Source organism: Lagenorhynchus albirostris, chromosome 4, assembly GCF_949774975.1.
Source record: "Lagenorhynchus albirostris chromosome 4, mLagAlb1.1, whole genome shotgun sequence".
Classification (NCBI taxonomy): Eukaryota; Metazoa; Chordata; class Mammalia; order Artiodactyla; family Delphinidae; genus Lagenorhynchus; species Lagenorhynchus albirostris.
In genome coordinates, this window is record NC_083098.1 from 77,216,917 (window position 1) to 77,232,725 (window position 15,809).

Consider the following 15,809-nt stretch of genomic DNA (forward strand, 5'->3'; position numbering starts at 1 on the left):
TGTGGAATTTTCTTTAACCTGATTAAAGTGTACTTTTTAATATTACTTTCAGTTGTTAGAAAAAGGACTGTCCAGTATGCAGCAATCATTACTACAGATCATCTATAGTCTTTTGAGTCATATTGACCTCTCCGCTGCCCCAGTGAAGCAGTTTAATCTGGAGATCATAAAGATTATTGGAAAATATGTACAGGTGAGTGACCCCAGATCTCATGTATAGAAGTGTTCATCTCGAAACAACTTATAATCATAAAAAATTGGAAACACCTGAAGTGTCTTAAGATAGGGGAAGTGGTTAGTTCATAAATCATGTTTTCAGGAATAGTTACAACACGAGAAAATGTTCTCAATGTGAGTGATGTCAAGCAGAATCTGAACGGTAGGATTGGCATGATTCCTGATTTTTATTTTTAATGATTATGTCCTCGAATGTACATTTCAGGAATCTCTGGAAGGAATGTACACAAATGGCAGCAGTCACTGTCTCTGGACAGTGTACTTTGTACCTTTCTGTTTTTAACCCAGTCCTACATAATGAACAGATTCCCTTGAAAATCAGTGATTGCAAATATTAAAAAAAAAAACATAGGTTTCTTTGGTAACCCTGTGTATCTTCTCTATTTTTATCTCTTAAGGAGCAAGGCTTCACCATTCAACAATTATATTTTTTTTTCCTAAAGCACTTTTCTCTTTTTTTTCCTTAAGGCTTAAAGAAGTTAACTCATCAGATATTTGCTGGATCACCCGCAGAAATACATAGCACATTGAATTACTAATTTATGAAACATAGATACATTTCTTTGGTTCAGAACCACAAGCTTATATGCCCACTGGGCCAGCAAGTAACCATAAGAGGGCATAGATTTATGACTAAGTGAACTGCACATTCCTCATCTAAAAGGAACAGCACGACTAAGAATGGTTGCCATGTTGGAGTACAGGTCCACTGTGGCCAGAACTTCTAATTTTTCTTTTCTAATTTATAAAGAGACGCTCAAAATCTGGGTTTTTCTTTAAAATTGCCTAATTTTAAAATGTCTCAAATTTCTTTTCAAATTTCTTTTTATTTTTTAATTGATTTATTTTATTTTATTTTATTTTATTTTATTTTATTTTATTTTTTTTTGCGGTACGCGGGCCTCTCACTGTTGTGGCCTCTTGCGTTGCAGAGCACAGGCTCTGGACGCGCAGGCTCAGCGGCCATGGCTCACGGGCCCAGCCGCTCCGCGGAATGTGGGATCTTCCCGGACCGGGGCACGAACCCGAGTCCCCTGCATCGGCAGGCGGACTCTCAACCACTGCGCCACCAGGGAAGCCCCTATTTTATTTTATTTTTAATTTATTTATGTTTTGGCTACGTTGGGTCTTTGCTGCGCGTGGGCTTTCTCTAGTTGCAGCAAGAGGGGGCTACTCTTCGTTGCAGTGCACAGGCTTCTCATTGCAGTGGCTTCTTTTGTTGCGGAGCACGGGCTCTAGGCACATGGGCTTTGGTAGTTGTGGCTCGCGGGCTCTAGAGCGCAGGCTCAGTAGTTGTGGCACACAGGCTTAGTTGCTCCGCGGCATGTGGAATCTTCCTGGACCGGGGCTCGAACCCCTGTCCCCTGCACTGGCAGGCGGATTCTTAACCACTGTGCCACCAGGGAAGTCCTTAAATTTATTTTTAAATGTTGGGTAAACCAAGGTTATATTTAGCTGACAGGTCATCCCAGTTAGTGACTTCTGCTTTATTCAAATATATGTATATTCAAATATATGTATATATGTATATTCAAATATATATGTAAAGGATAATCTTTTACATTTAGAACACAAGTACCAATATAATTTATGGAAATATCTCTGAAGAGATTTTAGCATTTTGCAATGCCCAGAGCTCCTAATTATTTCCATAAGAAAAAAATGATGATGATTTTTACATAGTCTAACTTTGTTAAAGATAAACTGTTTTCTACGATGATGTGCTTAAAATGTCACAGTGTCATGTGGACATTTTTTTTTAATTTATTTATTTATTTTTGGCTGCGTTGGGTCTTCGTTACTGTGCGTGGGCTTTCTCTAGTTGCAGCGAGCGGGAGCTACTCTTCGTTGCAGTGCGTGTGCTTCTCATGGCGATGGCTTTACTTGTTGTGGAGCACAGGCTCTAGGTGCGCAGGCTTCAGTAGTTGTGGCACGTGGGCTCAGTAGTTGTGGCTCGCGGGCTTCAGTGGTTGTGGTGCACAGGCTCAGTAGTGTGGCTCACGGGCTCTAGAGCGCAGGCTCAGTAGTCACGGGCTTAGTTGTTCCGCGGCATGTAGGATCTTCCTGGACCAGGGCATGAACCTGTGTCCCCTGCATTGGCAGGCGAATTCTTAACCACTGCGCCACCAAGGAAGCCTCATGTGGACATTTTTAATTACTAGTAATATTTTATGCTTTAGATGTCTTCGTATCAAGATGTTATTAGCTAAATTGGATAATTCATTTCTGCCAAAGATTTTTCACTTCCTTTTTTAAGTAGTATTTTCCCTCTCTCAGAACTGCCAACTGTGAAACAATATGTATAATACAAGGTTGAAGTTTGATTTTGGTACCACAAGAAAGAAAAAAAAGTCATTTTTATATGATTTTCAGTAGGCAGTAAAAAGAAAAGTTCTAAATTTTTAATTAGACAGTAATTCCTCTCCACATATACGTCTGTCACATAAATCATTCCTAAATTATATTGGCAGAAATATACAAGACTAAAAGCAGAAGAATAACTCGAAAACATAGGCACCATATACAGGGGAAAAAGTTCACCCTATACAGCTCAGGAATCACTGAGAGCATCGTTTTAGCACAGCACTTATGCATATTATTCGGGGCTTGGGTCATTAAGAAAAATCTAAAATTTATTTAGTATTTTAATATTTTTATGTCTAAAAAGTATGCGTCAAAAATTGTTTAGCTCCAAGACTTAAAACATTTAAAGTTTTAGAGTCTTAAAGCCATATACTTCATTCATCTAGAAAGTTCACATATATATACAACCCCTTTGTTTACCCCAACTGCCAGATTACTGTATTAGACTTTCTCAACCCGTAATATTTATAAAGCACTTATTGGGAAAAATGCAAAATATTCTGAGCTGGTAGCATTATTATATGTATAATATCTCATAAATTTAACGGTACAAATAATAACTTATTTTCTTTCCTTTTGTAACTCAGACCCTCTGTTAGGTACCTCAAAGTAAAAATGAATAATTTACAAGGAGTTTTTGTAGAAATAAGATTTTCATTGTCTACAGTGTACACTAAGTTTTTGTTCTTAGTTAAATATGTATTTGTCTATTGTTTTTTGAAACCAGAGTCCTTATTGGAAGGAAGCCCTTAACATCTTAAAACTGGTGGTGTCTCGCTCGGCAAGCCTTGTCGTGCCCAACGATATCCCCAGGACCTACGGAGGAGATACAGGCTCTCCTGAAATATCCTTCACTAAAATTTTTAATAACGTCTCTAAGGAGTTGCCTGGGAAGACCTTAGATTTTCATTTTGATATATCTGAGGTAAGATGCTCAGAGATTGATAAAGGTGCTCTATTAGAAATTTTCGTTTCTTCATTTATTCATTCTGTCATTCAACAAGTATTGATTGAGCTCATACTCAGCAGTAGATGCTGTGACAGGTGTCATGAAAATGGGGTGGGAGTGGGGAGAAGACTGCTCTCAGGGGAGAAGGCCTATAGCCTTTTGGGGAGATAGGCAAATAAACATTGTGATAAGTGCTTTGGCTGGAAGTAGGTTCGAAGTTCTATAGGAATATATAGCATGTACATCTAACCTGATCTGAGCTGAGTGTTGAGAGATAAGTAACCCTAGACAGGTATATATGGAAGTCTGGGGAGGGGGGAGTAATCCAAGAAAAAGCAGCATGTGTGAATGAAGGCTTGTAAGTGTGAGAAAGCGCGGCGCTCTGGAAACTTCCATCCAGTTACTGTGGCCTACCCTGAGCACGGAGTACAGAGGATGGAGGTATAGAGTAGGATGAGAGAGGAAGCTGAAGGCATAGGGAGCCGCGAGGTCACTGGCATCTTGTCTGACGAGATGGTTTTCTCTTGAAGCAGCAGGCGCTCTTAAAGGATTTTTAGCTGGAATAGGAAATATTAGGATTTGCATTTTAGGAAGATCACTCTGGCAACAGGATAGAAAATGGACCAGGGAGGAGCGGGGTGGAAATTTTTAAGGAATCTCTTACAGTAATTTGGGTAAAAGATAATGTTGGACTGTGTCCCTAGGCAACTGCAGAGGAAACAAAGAGGGAAGGGATGGTTTTCAAAAGTCTGAGGAAGTAATTGATGGGGTTTGATGGGAAGGAGAGGAGGTACTAAGTAAGGAACAGACAAGGACATTTGCTGGAACAACTTGGTGAGTGTTGGTACCTTTCAAAGGGGATGGAAATGTAGGGAGAACAGGTATTAGCAGGGAAGGAGGGCGTGATGAGCTCAGTCTCGGGTATCCTGGCTCTGAAGAGACCAAAAAACATACTGACGGAGGTGCTGATTACCTGAAGAGATCTGAAGTTTTAGAGGAAAACTTGGGAAGGAAAAAGTTTAAGGGTTTTCAGTGTCATATAGGTGGATGGTTGAAATCATGGAAGGAAAAATGAGGCTAAAATAAACTGAGATTTGAGAAGCCCTACATGTTAGGGCTAGACTGAGGCAGGGCCCCCCAGTCCGGAGGGAACCTGAATCCTGACTATGTTACATATTAATATCGATACAAATCGCATGCAAAGATTTTTTGACCCTTGCGGAGAGCATCAGTTTTGGGTTTTCTCCTCCAGAAACTCAGCCCACTCTTGTTGGCTTTGGTACCATCGAAATGGTCTTTCACAAGCCAAGGCAGGAATTTTTCAAGAGAGAAGTTATTGATCAAGTATTGGGGGGTGGGGGGAGTTGAGAAAGATAACAGCTGAAGATCTACTCATGTTTTAATTGATAAGGATTATATAGATTAAAAAATATTTTTGCAGTTTAGTCTTGGTCTTAGAATTTATCCAGAGCTTATTGGTTATTTTTTTAAGATAGAAAGTATGTTTACTGCCAATGTTTTGGTTTCTATCACCTGAGAATTTCTAACATGGAATACATAGAATGGGAATATGATAGAGAAACTGGGCTTTGCTGTTCTTCTGAGTCAGAAACTGATGGTGTCACAGTTATTTTGTTGAAAACGGTGGTACGAATCCTCAGAACATTTTCTCTATATCACATAGTTAATTTCAATTTGTTTCCTCAAAAAATTCCCAAGTACCTGCTCTGTGTGGGCACTGGAGATATACTAGAGGAGCAGTGATGAGTCACACTCAGTCCAGGGACTCCCGTATAGCAGGGGGAGAGAGGCACAGAAACAATCACCATCACCTGGTAAATGTCCAAGTACAATTACGCAGAGGTGGTGGTGGTATCAGCATAGGCCTCCTTGGAAGTCTGGAGGCAATGTTCAAAGTGATTAGGGGTTTGCTTGGCGCATGTTCTACGCAAAGGAGGTGACATGTGCCAACACATAGGTCCACAAAGGCACCATATGCTTGGGGAGCAAGCTCAGCTCTGCTGGAGTGTGAAGTTCAGGAGGGAGTGGTGGAGGCTGAAGTTGGGGAGATAAGCAGGAACCAGATCATAAGGGGACTTGGGTGACATGCAAGTGAGCTTAAAATTATATTCAAATGCAAATTTGAGACACTTCACAAAGCCGAGTAAATACACATGTTTTGGATCATCCAGCGTTTGGACTCATCATGGAATTTTACGGAAATAAATTTTGGAAATGTTACATATCAGATTTGCAGTAAGACATATGTAGATAGCTTTCTCTTTGAAGTTGTTACTTGTCTTGAATATTTGCCAAAGCACCTTATTGAAGCACACAACATGATCAAAAAAACACCAAAATATTAATAGACATTAAGTCTGAGTGGTGAGCTGACAGGTGATTTTTTTTAATCATTTTCATATTTTCTGAGCTTTCAAAGAGGACCTATTTTATAATCATGGGGGGAAAGGTGAAGATGGTCATTTTTAAAGAAAGCAGATCTGTATTTAAAGTAGGAATAAGTTCTCCAATAATCTCCTCAGAGACTGGTTCCCAATAAAGTGAAATCTTATGATTTAAAAAAAAAAAAAGATATCATCATTACCTTTGATTTTTGTAGTCTCTGCCTTACGCTAAGTAATCTTTCTCCTTATGCTGTTTTTTTTGGCTGTTTATAAAAAATGTCATTATAGATACGCTATTAACCCATTTATGTTGAATTATTTGAGTCAAACACTGGCGTTTTATTTCTGTGTAGACACCAATTATTGGAAATAAATATGGTGATCAGCATAGCGCAACTGGAAGAAACGGGAAGCCGAAAGTGATTGCTGTGACGAGAAGCACTTCCTCAACTTCTTCTGGTTCTAATTCTAATGCCTTGGTGCCTGTTAGTTGGAAGAGGCCACAGTTATCACAGGTACATAAAAGTTCATAGAATAAGAACCTGCTGTATAAAAAATAAAATTTTAAAAAAAGATTTAAAAAAAGTTCATAGAATAGAAGAATCCATTTCATTCTATGTATGAGAACTTGAGAATTTGTCTTAGTTTATCAGGAATCGTAACGTTTGCATTTTCTTTCTCCTTAGCGAAGAACAAGAGAAAAGCTAATGAATGTGCTTTCTCTCTGTGGTCCAGAGTCTGGTCTTCCGAAGAATCCATCAGTGAGTAATCATGAAAACCTGTGTAAAGGTTTTAACAATCACGTTAGTCCATGAAGAAACGGAAATTATTGTGTCTCCTTGCTTGCCTTTTCTAACTTAACCTTACTTACAGTGTTGACTTAGAATGAAAAAACTATTACTTGCCTCTCTGACACTTGGCCGCTATGCTAATTAAGCATACACCCAGTTAGGCATTAGACCAAATTGAAGCTCTGAGCTCATTGACAGATGAGGCCTGCAATGGCTCTTAGGGCGCTGATGTCCCATATTCAGAGTGACAAAGCTGATGGATGGCCTTTTTCTGTTCTGTTTTGTTTTGCTTTGTTTTTGGCTGGGGGTCAGGTTGTATTTTCTTCTAATGAGGATTTGGAAGTCGGGGACCAACAGACTAGCCTCATTTCTGCAACAGAGGACATAATTCAAGAGGAAGAAGTAGCTGTGGAAGATAACAGCAGTGAACAACAGTTTGGCGTTTTTAAGGATTTTGACTTTTTAGATGTTGAGTTGGAAGATGCAGAGGTAAGGATATGGGCTTTCTTTTATAATATTTATAGAATAGTTAACAACTGCATGAAAATGAAGGATTTAACCACAGGATCTTTCCTGATTAAGGGCAGTGTAAAGTCAAAAGGTAAAAATCTAAACTGGAAACTAAACATGATTAGTACAGTTAGCGTAGCAGAATTAGTCTGAAATAAAAGGAACGTCTAATTTTTCATCTTTATATTTAAAAATATAGAGTAAAAATGGATTTCTTCGAAAGTATTTTTTTTAATGAGGGTGCGCTTAGACTTAAATGTTTGCATGAATTATACAAATTAATGTGCAGCAGAATAGTAAAAATTACATTTAAATATATCAGACATGGGGAATTCCCTGGCAGTCCAGCGGTTAGGATTCCACTGCAGAGGGCACGGGTTCGATCTCTGGTTGGGGAACCAAGATCCTGAATGCCGAGCAGCGTGACCAAAAAAATTAAATTTAAAAAATAAAATAAGGGCTTCCCTGGTGACGCAGTGGTTCAGAGTCCGCCTGCCGATGCAGGGAACACGGGTTCGTGTCCCGGTCCGGGAAGATCCCACATGCCGCGGAGCCGCTGGGCCCGTGAGCCGTGGCCTCTGGGCCTGCGCGTCCGGAGCCTGTGCTCCGCGATGGGAGAGGCCACAACGGTGAGAGACCCACGTACCGCAAAAAATAAAAATAAAATTAGTTATTTTTTAAAAAATGATCAGACAACTCTAAAGAGGGTGGCCCTGAAACTAAATTGACGATTAAGGCGCCTTTGGCTCCCTTCTGGAACACTTTCCTGTGGCTGAGATTCTGCCTATGACATTGATCATCACTTTCTTCTTTAGGTTGGAGCCAGCTCTCTCAAATGCCTCATTTCATTCAATACCAAGGACTTTGTCCTTGATATTGACTCCGTTTAGAGAAAGTTGATAGTTGTGTCGGTTTAGATGCTTCCTAAATGGAAACTCCAACTCAGAAAGTAGATTCACGCTCCCAGAGCTGAGCCAGCCCAGAGTTAGAGCTTATTTTAGGTAAGGCTCAGTGAGGTTTCCGGCTGTTTCTCTGCAATTCTGTAGGCTCTGCCCTTCTCTGCAAGTCAGCTTCACCTCAGACGACCTTGGTTATGTCCACACACAGCAGTGTTAAGGAAGCAGGGGTCACTTCCAGAAATGCTCTCATGAAAGTAAAGAAGTTACTCTCCGAATGCTTTTAGCACGCTTCTTGTCACATCTCATTGGCCCAAGTTGGGACATTTGCCAATTTCTAAACCAATCATTGTGGCAAAGAGAACAGGATTGCCCACTGCCCTGGTTATGTTAGGCAGTTCAGGGCCTATTCCTGTAGCTGATGTCAGTCCCCTAAACAACAGTCTCCTAAATCTGAAAAGTTTACATCAAACAGATCACAAAAATGTTCATTCTAAAATTGTTATAAATGTCTGTCTTCAAGAGCCCCAAATGCCTTACTGTCAAGTATCCGTACCGTGTCACTGATATATCTCTGTCCAAAGACATTAAAATCACTCATATAACTTGCATGCATTCATCAACCCTCTTGAAGGGATGTTTCCTTTGGCTCATATAGGTGAGGTGGAGGAATAAAATGTAATGGTTTCTGCCACGTCACACCATTAGCTGTTGATAGGAAGCCAGTTTAGGGAGGTCCTCCTGTGTGCTTCGGCCCCCCAGGCCCCCCACCCCTGCAGATATGAGGGTATGACCATGGTGCCTCAGAGATCAGCAGACACCCTTACCCTGGCTGAGGGGCGGCACAGGCTCCTATGTCCTAGTTCGCCATATTCCCAAAGACACCACTGGACAGGTTCACAGGAGCCCAAGAACAAGTATTATTCAACGTCTTACAGGGCAGTGGCTTTTAAACTTTTTTTTTTTGAGCTGTGGCCATTTCTAGTACATTTTATATCACATCCAAGTGTATCTGTATGGACGTACCTTTAAAATAAAAATTTCAAGAATATGCATCCTTACTCTATGCTATGCACAGTGATATTTTCTATTCCTTTCATTTGTTTTTTTTTTTTTTTTAAAAAAAAGAGCAGGTCACCAGCCTCTAAAATTGATGTCGCTCCCACAGTTTGAAAAACATGTTGTAGGAAATTGGACAGACTTGCACAATCAGGCAAGGAAGTGTGGTGGGTTCAAGAGACCTGCTGCCCTACCTCACGGGCATGAGCCACTTATAAATTCTTCTGTAGTTACTTGCTTTTTTCAGCGCAGAATTTAGAATCTCTAAAGGCTGGCTCTTGACATTTTTGTAATGGTCAGGTTCTTTCTTTTTGTTTGCCTTTTTTTTTAAAGAACAATGCAAATACTTTCAGGTTCATCCAGTACTCTAAAATGTCCATAGTAATGAATATGACTTTTGAATAGAACCTTAGAAGGAATTAAAGATGCTTATTGTAGTTCTATCTTTCATTCAAGTCACAGTAATTTGGGGAGGGTGGTGCTAATTTATGCCTCATAATTAGGCCAAATCAAATGATAGAGCTTTTCTAAAACCTAAAGATAGTCTTTCTTCGAACATGGTAAAAGGAAGTACTTTGCTACAAAACAAACTTGACTGCTAATGAAACTTCTAAAATATCCCCCAACCTTGAAAGCCCACAGTGTGTATTCATTCATTCACCAGATATATATCAAGGGCTGTTGCCATTATTATGTGTTCTGCTACATCACAGTATTTGAAATGATATGTTCTAGGAAGGTGGCTTTCAAACTCTGACCTGCAGAGCCTTAGGGCTTGTAGGATACCTGAGAAATAGGGAAAGATCCGAGGACTCCTGGCCACCTTTTTCAACCGGAGCAGCCCTGGTTTTGTTCATCAGTTTTGCACAGTTGATTTCCGTCGTAAATTTCATTTGACATGCGTATTCCTCTGCTTTATTTAAAAAAAAAAAAATCTGAAAACCTCTATTCTGGACAATCCCTCTTGAGTAAAGGAATACACATAAGTCATATTTTGCTAGCCAACACACTGTAATTTGTCATCAGGGCTTAAGAAAGAGGAGCGTAAGAGTTATATCCTTACAAAAGGAGGATCAGCTTGGAATAACAGAAACGTTAACTTATATAAATCCGTAAGTGGGGCGAAATTGAAATTTGTTTTATTTCCTGTTGACCTTTTGAGATTGGCAAAGGTTATGTTTTGATAAATATGATCTTGATTTTAAACTACTTTGTAGCAAAAAATGACCATTGGGTGTAGCCAGAACCATGCTACAGTCTAAAATAATCGTGAACCTGTATGTTGTCAACTGAATGTGGGTATTTTAAGTCAGTTTTACATTGTATCCAGCATTAAATCTATGTAAATTTTGAAGGTTTTCCTAAAGTTTGTGTTGCCAAAGTGTATCATAGAAATGTTGTTTTAAGTGTCTGTCTCTGACTTTTTCACAATATATTTTGCATAAAAAAGTAGTTTGAATCACATGTTGGCTTCCTGCACAAAGCTTAATCCAGAGCTTGAATCAGTCTTTGGGTTTGAGAAATCACAAAGAGTTTTCCCCAAAAGTGTAGCGTATATTTACATGTTTGTCTTCGTTCTTTCTAATTCTGTGTGTTTTCCTTTTTGCTAACCAGGAGCTGCAGGTAAGTTGCAGCCTGGTGTTGTGGATTGTTTATTTGTTGTCATCTGTGATGTATTTGTCTTCCTTGTGGTCTCATCTGTGTTTGTGTATTAGAATAGAAATGGCCTAGGTAGTAGATTTAGTTGGTCCCCAGTAATGTAAGATAGAAAGTCAAGAGAATTCTTTAGTTAAAACAGGTCATTGACCAAATATTTTGATCCCTTTAAATATTATAAATATTGAATGATGTTTTAAAAGTTTCAAGAAATTGAAGGGCTGATTGAAACTCTGCTTATGATGACGCATTAAGTATTTCTCATCTTGGTGTATGTTTTCCCGCTGTATTACCTTTCCTATATTTATAAGCATGTATTTGAGGTCTTAGAAACGATGTCTTGCTTTTCCAGGGTGAAAGCATGGACAATTTCAACTGGGGAGTCCGCAGGCGCTCACTGGACAGTATCGACAAAGGGGACACACCATCGCTCCAGGAGTACCAGTGTTCCAGCAGCACCCCCAGCCTGAACCTGACAAACCAGGAGGATACGGACGAGTCCTCAGAAGAAGAAGCAGCACTCACAGCAAGCCAGATACTCTCACGCACGCAGATGGTACGCTGACCTTTTCGTACAGTGACAGCTGGCCTCCTTTCTCCTAACTTCCAGCTTAGTAGTTACTGTTTCTCTATATTGTGATTTTCATTTCAGTGCGGGTGAAATGCACACACTGAAATGAAAATACAAAATTGTAGCTGCAGTGCAGTGTTCCATTATTCATGACAGAACTAACACACATTCGATACCGTGTGCCGCTTAGCCGCTGAGACGTATGTGCTATTGCTTCTCTCCTAGTAACAGTGAGTCGTGCTGGGCACTTTTAGAGGCCCTCGCCTCGAATGATACATGTTTTGGTATCGGTGTGAGCACCGGCACCGCTTAATTCTCCACCTGCTTTTCTTTCCTCGTCAGCGTGGAAAGATGGAGCACAGCTTTGCTCTCTTTGCAAGATCAAGTCTGTTATATGGAGGTTCTGACTTGTATTCCAAGGGCCAGATGGCAGATATTCAGAGAGAGACAGAGAGAGATGAGAAAATGAAGGCTGCAGGAGTAGTCTGTCCGTTCAGAAATGGGAGCCGCGAGCACGAAGTGGTAGCTGGCTTGGAACTTGAAGGTGGCAGGACGAGGGGAGAGAAGGGGTGTGGATTAGCCACCGTGGCCCACGCGATGAGGAGTCAGCTAGTGCAGACCAGGCGGCAGCTACGGTTACAGCGCTCTTACATGAGGGCCCTTTCCGTGCCTCTCTTTAATTGGGCCTATTTGCATCACACTCGGTCTGCTGGTAAAGCACTGGCAGTGCTGTTGAAAGGCCAGGCTGAGTTGGCTTTAGACAGCGAGCATGTACAGTTGTCAGCTTGTGGTTGGCTTCCTGTCACCCCTCCTGTTGTGGCATCTCACCGTTACCCCAATATGTCTTTCCACTAACTTCCTATCACGTATTAAGTGATAAGGTGTTGCTGATAACAGTAGCAGTAGTTACCACTCGCTGAGTGTTTGAGATTCATCAGGCCCTGGGCAAGGTGTTTTATGTGGATTAGTCACTGTAACTCTCCCCACAACCACACAAGCTACGTATGGTTACAGCAGTTCTGTAGATTAAGTGACTTGTCCCAGGACACACAGCTAGTAAGTGCATTTGAGCCAGGCGGTCTGCATGCTACCTAAGGGACAGTCTCCTCCAGGGACTGTGCGCATTTAAAGGAACAGTGAGTTGCTGGTAGCAGCGACTCAATGAAGAAGGCCCAGGCTCTCCCTGGAGCCAGACTAGAGGCTCAGAGGCTGGCATCGTGCCACCAACCTGCTGTGTAATTGTGGTCGTTACCTACCCTCTCCCAGTAGTACCTGCAGTACCTGCCTCGTAGGAATTTCATGGGGAGGACATATAGTAAGTGCTTAACAAAGGTTAGCTCCCATGAGAGCCTCAGGGCAGAACTGACTGTCTCCTTAGAAGGCCGACCCTAGTCATAGTGGTAGTGAAATTAAAAAAGAATTTGAAGCTGATTCCTCCTCACAGGGAAAAAAAAATTAGTTTTTGCCTTTATCTATTCTGAATCATGAACTTGATTTTTCTTATGTTAAATATTGGCCGTTAAAAATGTATAACCCTGCATGGGCAGAAATTGAGACACAGATGTAGAGAACAAACGTATGGACACCAAGGGGGGGAAAGTGGCAGGAGGGGGGTGGTGGTGTGATGAATTGGGAGATTGGGATTGACATGTATACACTAATATGTATAAAATGGATAACCAATAAGAACCTGCTGTATTAAAAAAAATTAAATTTTTTCAAAGAGAAAAAATTGTATCTAAATATTAAATAAAATGTATACTTTTAAAAAAATTCAAAAAATAAAATAAAATCATAATCACAGTACCATTTCACACCTAAAAAATAATTCCTTAAAAAAAATGTATAACCCTGCTTAAAAGAGGAAAAATTGTAATATTTTCTTAGAACATAAACCACTGAGGCTGGCCTGCCATTACAACTTTATTGTCCTAATTCTTTATGTCTTACTGAAGTTTTGTGGTATTGATTTTTGCTTAAATAAGTGAATGGCCAGTTCAGACTTACGTGCCTGCTTCCCAGTTAATGCTGCTGCTTGAGAATCCACTGAGCGTTTGGTGCCAAAGCCACGGGGGAGGTGAAAGTGCCCCCTTCACGAGTCCTTAGACCAACTGCAAGCACGAGACGTCACTGTAAAAATAAGAATTTTAGGTCAAGATTAACACAGTCACAAGGAGCTCTTTCACTTTGGTAGTTTTTATTTAGCAAAATTTAACCCTTGTTAACGGATACGTCATTTCTGCTGACGGGTTAGTTGCTTGCGTTCACAGCACCAATTCTGGTATAGACTGAAATGAGGGGAAAAAGTAATTTTAGGAAGTCAAAGAAGCTCTTTATAACTATGGCCCCAGAATGTCTTACAGCATAGAATGTTTCTTGTGGCCTTTGTGACCGTCACTGACTCATAAATGAATTCCTTATCTTACTATCTCTCCTTTTAGTTAAACAATGATTCTGCTGCAGATGAAACCATGCCAGACCATCCTGATTTACTTCTTCAGTCTCAAGACTCCACGGGCAGCATCTCAACAGAAGAAGTGCTGCAAATCAGAGATGAGACCCCAAGTTTGGAAGCTTCTCTAGATAATGCTAACAGCCAGCTGCCTGAGGTGGGGAGACACGGGGGCTGGTGCATGGCCAATCTGGGCTCTTTTTAGCAATCCGTTATACCCCTTGCTTTTCTTTTGAAAGAGTTTTCATCTGATACGCTAATTAATTTGATTTGTTACCAGTATTTCTAACCTGTTGGTTAAGTGATATAGTCAGATCTGATGACTGAAAAAAAAAAAAAAAATTGATAGATTAAGGAAATGACCTACAGGTTAAAAATAACCCTGAGTGTTTTTAATGAGCACTTTGTGCTGCAGAATGTGATTAGGTTAATGTACAGGCGCTTCTCTGGGGATGGGAGCATCTTCTGTGGCGCTGTGCCTTCTTTGAAGGACCGCTTTTGTTTTTTCTTCTCTTTTTGCTTTGTATTTGGGTTTTTGTGATTGGTGCTATAATTGGGATGAAAACCTCAGGCCAGCTGTGTTAGCAGTTGGTTAAAATGAAACCTTTTAGAAAGATTTTGGAACTACTAGTATTATGTTTTTTGGAAAGGCCTGTGAGAAGTAAGCCAGATTCCAAGCTAATGACTGACCAAAAATAAGTAAGTATTAGTTTTCTTAGTTTTTTTGTTTCTTTTTTTTTAAGATTATTACAGATATTTTTTAAACTGTAATTGCTATAGCTCTCTCATATATGCTGTTATGCCTTGGTATTAGGAAAATACTATATTTTTTTCAGTGTTAACCAAATTAATGTAGTTATTAGATCTAGACCAATCTAGTTGTTAGATCTTATTATCTGAGTTAGTTGAAATCTCATGTTCTTATTACACTGACAGTGTATTGTAGATCTTTACAGTAAGCAGATATATTCTGAAATGAAGGCATTTGGGGAGTTTTTTAAATGCTCACATTAGTACGGCTGAAGTTTAGGTAATTCAATTCAACAAATATTTATTGAGATTTACTAGATGCTGGGCATTCCATTAGGTGCTAGAAAGATGAATAAGACATTACCCTGTCCTCAGAGTGTCCACTGTCTATTAAGGGAGACAGAGATGGTTTAAAAAAAGGGCACTACATGCCAATATGAGAAACTCAGTAATAGACATGCTCAAAGCTTTGTGAAAACTCAAAGGACAACCGATCAGCTGTGCATTAAGGGTGATGGTGGCAGAGGATGGGCTTCGTGGCAGTTGAGACTTTGCAGGCAGAGGGGCATCATGCAGAAAGACACGGCCATGTGAAATAACATGGTATGTGCAGGCAGCAGCAGGAGGAGAGATGGACGAGTCTAAGACATGCTGGGTCCCACAGGCCGTGCTAAAGACACACTTTACCTTGAGATGATAGGAAGTCATGAATTTTCATTCTTCCTAGAGATGCCTGTTATGTGACAAGCCCCGTACCAGATACCGACTTGGGAATACGGGGCACACAGGCAGTCAGACATTTCAGCAATATTTATTTATTGAGCCCCTGCCGTGTGCTGGGCGCTGTCCTAGGCCCTGGGCATATAGCACCATGTGAAACAGGCCAAGGCTCCTGGTTTATGGAGCTTAATTCTAGTAGGAGAGACAAAATAAACAGGTAAAACAGATAAAACATAAATGATATATCTGAAAGTGATCATCTTACTCTTCATACTAAGAAAATCTGACTGTAATGTGGACTTGGTAAGGGAGAGAGTTAGATAGGGCAGCATTTGAGGTGAAACAAGTAACGAGGAGCCAGCCCTTGAAGGTGTGGAGAAAGAATGTTCAGGGCCCGGGAAATGGGAGTGGAGAAGGCCCTGATGAGCTGACAAGCCGGCCCTTGGGGC

The 15,809-nt window shown here is 40.5% G+C and overlaps 2 protein-coding genes across 6 annotated transcripts in view; one reads left to right on the plus strand and one right to left on the minus strand.

Moving 5' to 3' along the window:
- The window catches only part of FRYL (FRY like transcription coactivator), a 249,383-nt gene that overhangs the window by 210,134 nt on the left and 23,440 nt on the right, over positions 1-15,809 (plus strand). Inside the window, exons 50-56 of the mRNA XM_060148216.1 lie at positions 53-193; positions 3,329-3,526; positions 6,309-6,470; positions 6,642-6,716; positions 7,059-7,235; positions 11,220-11,423; positions 13,880-14,047. Coding sequence (XP_060004199.1) covers positions 53-193; positions 3,329-3,526; positions 6,309-6,470; positions 6,642-6,716; positions 7,059-7,235; positions 11,220-11,423; positions 13,880-14,047 — 1,125 coding nt within the window. The remainder of the gene's footprint in view (positions 1-52; positions 194-3,328; positions 3,527-6,308; positions 6,471-6,641; positions 6,717-7,058; positions 7,236-11,219; positions 11,424-13,879; positions 14,048-15,809) is intronic.
- Positions 13,427-15,809, minus strand: part of ZAR1 (zygote arrest 1) — a 33,672-nt gene continuing 31,289 nt past the window's right edge. For 2 of the 5 annotated variants that reach the window (XR_009540332.1, XR_009540330.1), the window contains one exon: positions 13,428-13,568. The gene's annotated coding sequence lies outside the window, so the exon portion shown is untranslated. Of the gene's footprint in view, positions 13,569-15,809 lie in introns of all 5 variants that reach the window. The other 3 variants (XR_009540329.1, XR_009540331.1, XR_009540333.1) reach the window with 3 other exon arrangements.